Source organism: Mustela putorius, unplaced genomic scaffold (assembly GCF_011764305.1).
Source record: "Mustela putorius furo isolate JIRA1106 unplaced genomic scaffold, ASM1176430v1.1 tig00003903_pilon_pilon_pilon, whole genome shotgun sequence".
NCBI lineage: Eukaryota > Metazoa > Chordata > Mammalia > Carnivora > Mustelidae > Mustela > Mustela putorius.
The window spans coordinates 3,210,040-3,218,457 of NW_025422051.1; the positions used below are offsets into that span (position 1 = coordinate 3,210,040).

Sequence of the window (8,418 nt, forward strand, 5' to 3'; positions counted from 1 at the left end):
TTCAGTCTTTGTGTTCTGAAAGAAAACCATGCCAAATTCAGTATCGGTGTGAGTGGTACCATGTCTGATTTGTAAATTCATAGCAGATATAACCTCCGGAGAAGTGTCCTAAAATCAGAGCTAACATTTTAAATATGCGGAGGAGCAAAACAACAAGCTCAGTGTCAATGTATAACGTGTTTTGTATAAGAAGTCTGAGATGAGGGGCGCCTGGGTGGCTCAGTGGGTTAAAGCCTCTGCCTTCGGCTCGGGTCATGATCTCAGGGTCCTGGGATCTAGCCCTGCATCGGGCTCTCTGCTCAGCGGGGAGCCTGCTTCCTCCTCTCTCTCTCTTTCTGCCTGCCTTTCTACCTACTTATGATCTCTGTCTGTCAAATGAATAAAATAAAAATATATTTTTTTAAAAAGTCTGAGATGAATGGATTTGTTCAGCAAGTCAACTCTGATCGCAGCAGGCTATTCGGGGACCACGTTCCAAGTCCCTGCTCTGACATCTCCTAGGGCATCGTTGTCAGCTGTGTGGTGAATGTTGGGTCATTGTTGAGTCCAGTGGGAAGGAGAGAGGGGAAGAGTGTTGCCCACTGTCTTAAGTCCCAGCCTGGCAGCTGCACATGTCATTTCTACTCATACTTCACTGGTGAAGACAAAGGAAGGCTGGTAAATGGGTTGCCCAGCTACCTTCTAGTACTATAAAAGAAGAGGCAAATGCAAATCTTTTTTTGGTGGATAGCTTGCAGTTTCTGCCTTAGGTGGCTTTCCCTGGCCTATTTGACACTTGTTGAAAGCATCGATCCCTGGGACCAAGGAAAACTTGCAGCTGGCCGAGAGTTGGAGCGCGGGATCTATTTACTATTTAGATGGCTGATGTTGGCACGGTGTTTCCAATAGATGTAGAAGAATGTGTCTTTGAGGCACATAAAGTTTATGCTGGTGCTCCTATGGTTCAGAGGGAAAAGCGAGAGAAGGCAAAGAGATTAGAACAGTTTAGAGCTGATAAGTAATGAAGACATATAATCTGAACTCTCTTTCCCCTGCCAGGATTCCCCTTAACAGACTTGGGTTTCTTCTTCTGGTTAGACTCACTGTCCAGACCTCCTCCATAGTGGATATGAATCCCCAGGATTCAAATCCCATATCTCTCATTTATTTAGCAATTTGATTTCAGCAAGACGCATAACCTCTGTGCTGCTGTTTTCTCATCTGTGAAACATGGTTGGTAATGATGGCCGCCTTTTAAGGTTTAGTGAGGATTAAATGAGCTATTATGTGTGAAGCACTGGGAATGGGGCCTGGCGCATTATAAATGGTATATAATTATTTCGTATGTAGTAAGCACTTTAGAAGAATTTTATATGACTACACTATTACTATTTACATGATTGTCATATGGACTCTTCCATTTCTTTTTTTTTTTTTTAAAGATTTTATTTATTTATTTGACAGAGAGAAATCACAAGTAGATGGAGAGGCAGGCAGAGAGAGAGAGAGGGAAGCAGGCTTCCTGCTGAGCAGAGAGCCCGATGCGGGACTCGATCCCAGGACCCTGAGATCATGACCTGAGCCGAAGGCAGCGGCTTAACCCACTGAGCCACCCAGGCGCCCTTCCATTTCTGTGTTCACCTCATCTGAACTACATGTACCCCCTACCCTCTGCTAATTGTCCTTCGTGTCATTTTTACTTTTTTCTTTTTCTTTTTAGATGAAGATATTGGGGGGAAGCAACACCAGAGAATTGCTGGGAAAGTTTCATTGCACTGTGAGAAATTTGGTCAACCCATAGGAGAAGATCCATTGTGTTCCATTTTAGAAGAATTGTGGCAAAACAACAGCCAGCTAGAGAGATATCGGGAGAGCCAGAATCACCCTTTAAGTCATGTGAAAGTGTTGATTAAGGAGAGGGGCTATGAATGTAAGAATATTGAAAAAATAATCCATGTGAGTACCAAGCTTGTTCCTTCAATTAAAAGTCTCCGTAACTATGACCCATTTGGAAAGAGTCTGAAGCATACTTTAAACTTACACAATCATAATAAAAGCAATGCAACAAAGAAGCTTGATAAGATTTTTGGAAATGATAATAATTTTGCCCCTAGCTCTTCGTCTGCTGAGACTGTGAGTACAGGGGCAAATTCCTGTGACATTAATCAACGTGGAAAACATCTTGGCAACAAACAAACTCTCATCCACCATCAGACAATTCAGACTGGGGAGCAACTGCCTGTATGTACTGAGTGTGTAAAGAGCTTCCCCCAAAAGCCCCATCTCTCTGAGCATCAGAGAATTCATGCTGAGGAAAAATCCCATGAATGTCATAAAAGCCACAAAGCCCTCAGGCAGAAGCCACCAATTAATGTACCTCAAAGTGCTTATACCGGAGACAAACCCTATATATGTACTCAATGTGAGAAGGCCTTTACTCTCAAGTCGAACCTCATTACACATCAGAAAATTCATACTGGGCAGAAACCCTATAAATGCAGTGAATGCGGAAAAGCCTTTTTCCACAGATCCTATCTCTTTAGACACATGAGAATCCATACGGGAGAAAAACCATACGAATGCCGTGAGTGTGGAAGAGGCTTCTCCCAGAATTCAGACCTTACCATACATCAGAAAACTCATACGGGAGAGAAACACTACGCGTGCAGCGAATGTGGGAAAGCCTTCACCAGAAAGTCAGCACTCAGAATGCATCAGAGAATCCACACAGGAGAGAAACCCTACGTATGCCCTGAATGCGGGAAGGCCTTCATCCAGAAATCCCACTTCAACACACATCAGAGAATCCATACCGGTGAGAAGCCTTACGAATGCAGCGAGTGCGGAAAGTCGTTCACTAAGAAGTCACAGCTCCACGTGCATCAAAGAATTCACACAGGGGAAAAACCCTATATATGTACAGAATGTGGAAAGGTCTTCACACACAGGACAAACCTCACTACACATCAGAAAACTCATACTGGAGAGAAACCCTATACGTGTGCTGAATGTGGCAAGGCTTTCAGCGACCAGTCAAATCTCATTAAACACCAGAAAATGCACACTGGAGAGAAACCCTATAAATGCAACGGCTGTGGAAAAGCCTTCATATGGAAGTCACGCCTCAAAATACATCAGAAATCTCATATCGGAGAGAGACACTATGAATGCAGCGAATGTGGGAAAGCCTTCATCCAGAAATCGACACTAAGTGTGCATCAGAGAATCCACACAGGAGAGAAACCCTACGTTTGTCCTGAATGCGGGAAGGCCTTCATCCAGAAATCCCACTTCATTGCACATCATAGAATCCACACCGGGGAGAAGCCTTACGAGTGCAGTGACTGTGGAAAGTGCTTTACTAAGAAGTCACAGCTTCGTGTGCATCAGAAGATTCACACAGGGGAGAAACCCAATATATGCGCCGAATGTGGAAAGGCCTTCACTGACAGGTCCAATCTGATAACACACCAGAAAATCCACACTAGAGAGAAACCCTATAAATGTAGCGACTGCGGAAAAACCTTCACTTGGAAGTCCCGCCTCACTATCCATCAGAAATCTCATACTGGAGAGAGACACTATGCATGCGGTAAATGCGGGAAAGCCTTCATCCAGAAAGCAACGTTAAGCATGCATCAGATTATTCATACTGGAAAGAAACCCTATGCCTGTACAGAATGTCAGAAGGCCTTCACCGACAGATCGAATCTCATTAAGCACCAGAAAACTCACAGTGGAGAAAAAGTATAAAGCCACCGACTGAAAAGGCCTTCAGCTGGGACTCAGACCTGGGGATACATCAGAGGTCTCAGAGTAGGGAAGAGGAGTGCCAGATGCTGTGATCAGGGGTGTGGGGTTGGGGCGGGGGAGTGGGCATGATGGCCCACAGCTTAAGGGAACAGAAGGCAAACAAAGCCAAGTGTCCTTCAGCCAATTGGAAATAGAAACACTGGCACCACCAGTTGATGTGCAATTATATGCAGAGGGAAACAATTTGATAAGGGATTTGGGCCATAGTCCTTTGGAGACCCTCAAGCTCCTGCAAACAGTAGAAAGACAGACCCCAGGAGATGACTTGTAATCTCCTATGTTTCACTTTTTGGATTGTATAAATTCAGCACTGATTGGTTCTTCATATCCTGGGATGCAGAAGTGCTTAATACCAGCCACCTTGTTTTCTAATGTCTCGGGTGGGGAGAAAAGTGTTCATTGTCCAAACTCCCTTGGAGCACCAAAGTCAAGGCAAAAACCTACTGGGAAGACAGATCTGTGAGGAGAAGCCAGAAGTTTTTGTGATTATTGACATTTAAGACCCAGAAAAGATGGCCACGAGGCACTGTTCTTTCTCTTCCCTTCTCCAGAGTATATATTTAAAAAACGAAATGGAATTCTAATGACTTTATATATTGGCAAATTAGGCATAGCTGTAGCCAGTGTTACAGGAATATAGTTATTAAACCTTACAGACATCTAAAGGTGGCAGTTTATTCCCTCATTACTTCCATGCTGTGGCCACAGGTGATTCACATCCAAAAAAGGTATGCATACTTTCTGACCTGTACACCAAAAGCTAGCTTTCATGTAGCCCACAGACCACAGACTTCTCATCCCCTTAGTAACTGACCCTAAAACAATGACACTGAGCCACGACACACTGGACTTCTGGCCTCATCTACTGAAAGCTTCTGCTTTCTTTAGGTTTCCTGTTTAAAAGGAGTGGTTGATTAATTGGGTTTCAAGACATAACATTGTGATTTTGTTTTTCTTTCAATTTGGTAAGATACATTCATTTTCTACAAGCACATGAAGAGCAGAATTGTGTTGATTGCTATGGGATAAAGTCATGTTGCACTGTATTTGTTTAGTCTGAGATACAATTATAGTTGAACAGCTAGAAGACTTCTCTAGAAAAAGCACTGCTTTTTTTAAAACACTGATCTAAAGACACGTTCTCATTTTCCCTTAAATGGTTTTTATGATACTCATAAGAAAAGGGGCTTTCTAACATGCAAATTTACCTGATTTTTAAACCTTTTTATTAACATATAATGCAGACAGAAAATGCAGCTATCGTAAGCAAACAGCCCAATGGATTCTTACAAACTGCACACACTCAGATCAAGAAACACAACATGCCCAACACACCAGAAGCATTCCCTGTTCTCCCTTCAGGCCTCGTCCCCTCAACTCCCAAGATAAACACTATCTGACTTCTAACAGCATCGATCAGTTTTGTCTGTTTGGTATTTTATGTAAATTGAGTCAAATAATTAAATATATTTCATATTTTAATAATATACTCTTTAGTGTCTATGTTTCCTTCACATTGTAAAGTAAGGGTTCATCCACTTTATTAAATACCCTTGTAGATCATTCATTCATTCTCATGGTCACGATATATTCCATTGTGTGAATTGTAGTATACCACAGTATATCTGTTCCACTGTTGGTGGACATTTGGGTTGTCTGCAGCCTTGGGCTATTGGAAATAGTGGTGCTATAAATATTTTAGTACCCATTTATTAGTGACCATATTTATGAATCTCTGTTAGGCATATTTCCAGGCTTTGAACCACCAAATTGTACAGTATCCATATGCTCAGCTTTAGTTTATAAAACTAGTTTTCTAACGGGGCTGTACTAATATACACTCTCACCAGTGCAGTAGATGAGTTCTAGTTGCTCCAGGTTCTTGCTAACACTTGGTATTTTCCATCTTTTTTTTCTTTAGCTTATATAGTCTCCATAATGTTAGTATCTAGTGATATCTCCATGTGATTATAATTTTTATTTCTTCCAATTCCACCATAGCAGCTCCCAAGACAGTTAATGATATCTGAGATCTGAGACCCAGGCGTGGTTCTCACATGCTTCACAGTAAGCAAATACTAAGTTTAAATCTTCCCACACAAAATAGCCTAAAGCCAGATGGCTTAACAGGTTAATTGCATTAAACATTTATAGGAGAATAATATCGAAGCTCCATAAAATCGTTCAAAAAATAGAGGAAGAAAGAACAATCCCCAAGTCTGTGAGGCCAGTATTACCCTGATACTTGAGCTATACCACCACATAAACACATAACAACAATAACAAACTACAGAGCAGTATTCCTCATGAATACAGATGTAAAAATCCTCAACAAAATATTAGCAAATTGAACCTAACAACATATAAAAGAATTATACATAATGACCAAGTGAGGTTTATTCCATGATGCAAGGCTGCATCAACATTCAAAAATTATTCAATGTAATGATATTAATAAGCTGAGGAAGAAAAGTCACATGATCTGCAGATTCAATACGATTTTATCAAACTTTGAGCAGGCTTTCTTCTCTCCAAAACTGATAAACTAATCTTCAAAATATAGAGAGATGTAGAAAGGATCAAGAATAGCAAATAGGTTGGGGCACCTGGGTGGCTCAGTGGGTTAAGCCTCTGCCTTCGGCTCGGGTCATGATCTTAGGGTCCTGGGATCGAGCCCCGCATCAGGCCCTCTGCTCGGCGGGGAGCCTGCTTCTCTCTCTCTGCCTGCCTCTCTGCCTACTTGTGACCTCTCTCTGTCAAATAAATAAATAAAATCTTTAAAAAAAAAAAAAGAATAGCAAAAAGGAATCTGCCAAAGAACAAAGAGGGAGGACATTTGTTGACCAATTTAAAAATTATTATAAAGCTACAGTAATTGAGATAGTACGGTACTGGCATGGGGATAGATCAACAGAACAGAATAGAGTCCAGTAATAAACCCTCATGCTTACTGTAAACATCTTGTTTCTACTTTATTTTTTTTCCACAAAAGAGCGAAAGCAATTCAATGGGGAAAGAAAACCCTTTCAACATTTGGTGGAGGGATAATTAGATATTCACATGCAAAAAGATAAATTTAAATCTTGCTTCACACCATCCTAACAACTCAAAATGGACCACAGACATAAATATAAAAGCTAAAACTATAAAGGTTTTAGTAGAAAACAGGAGACAAGTCTCTGTGACCTTGTTTTAGACAAGAAATTCTTAGATAGGACACAAATAACATGCTCCATAAGGAAAAAAATAATAAACTGGACTTCAGCAAACCCAAAACCGAAAAGTTTGTCCTTCAAAAGACACCACCGAGGAAATGAAAAGACAAAACAGACTGGGAGAAAACATTTGTAAGTTCTATGTCTGATAAAGGACTTGTATGCAGGATATATAAAAAACTCCTACAACTTGATTAAAAAAAAAAAGACAAACAACCCATTTTAAAAATGGGCCAAAGATTTAAAGAGACCTTAAGCACATAAAGAAATGCCCAACATCATTGGTTATTAGGGAAATTCTCATGAAAACCACAATAAGATACCCCTTTGCATGCACTAAAATGGTTATAATAAAGACTATCATAACAAATGTTGGCAAATACATGGAGAGTTAGGAACTTTCATACATTTCTGGTGTAAATGCATTAAAGTGGTATAACCACTTAAGAAAAGTGTCATTTTCCTTAAAAGTTCATCATAAGTTTACCATAGGACCCAGCGATGTCACTGCTAGGATCTGCCCAAAAGATACGTAATGTGTTCACGCAAACACTTGCACCAGTTCATAACAGCATTATTTATACCAGGCAAAGAGTAGAGACAATCCAAATGTTCATCAACTGGCAAACGATACACAAAATATGATGCATTCAACAATAAAAGGAAACAAACACTAATAAACACTACAACATGGGTGAACCTCAAAAATACTACGCTAAGTGAAAGAAGCAAGACACAAAAGATCAAGGATCGTATTTGTATATTGTATTTCTATGGAATTTCCGGAAAAATCTATAAAGATCTGTAGACTAGTGGTTGTCTGGGGGTGAAAATGGGAATGGTCATTAACTGTAAATTAGTACAGGAATCTTACTGGGGTGATATAGATGTCCTAGAACTTGATTGTGGTGATGCTTTCATGACTGGGTAAATTTAATGAAGGTCATTGAGGTGATCCTTAATTCCATTCCTTTTTGAACACCTGCATTCCCTGCCGTACCATCTGTAGCCCCTACAGCTAGACTGAACTGTTCTTGTCTTGGAGCCTGTTGGACATTTAAGAATAAACTTTTGTTTTGAAAAAAGTCCTTGAACTGTACAATTTAAATAATGGAATGTAAATTATACCTCAATAAAGTTTTCTTTTTCAGAGTTTGTTTTGCCTGTTCTAGCTCCTTTACATTTCCATATGAATTGTAGAGTAAGTTTGTCCATTTCAATAACAACAACAAAGCTGCTGTGGTTTTGATTTGGATTAATTTGAATCTATAGATCAATTTGGGGATAATTGAAATCTTAACAACACTGTTTTCTGACTCATAAATAGGTATCTCTCTCAATTTTTTAAAAGATTTATTTATTTATTTATTTGACAGACAGAGATCACAAGTAGGCAGAGAGGCAGGCAGAG

General features: G+C 40.1%; 1 protein-coding gene across 2 annotated transcripts in view; it reads left to right on the top strand.

Moving 5' to 3' along the window:
* The window catches only part of ZNF41 (zinc finger protein 41), a 44,216-nt gene extending 36,057 nt beyond the window's left edge, over positions 1–8,159 (top strand). For both annotated transcript variants that reach the window (XM_045068405.1, XM_004754943.3), the window contains exon 5: positions 1,700–8,159. In XM_045068405.1, the coding sequence (XP_044924340.1) occupies positions 1,700–3,732 (2,033 nt within the window). In that variant the 3' untranslated portion in view covers positions 3,733–8,159. The remainder of the gene's footprint in view (positions 1–1,699) is intronic.
* Positions 8,160–8,418: the final 259 nt, after the last annotated feature.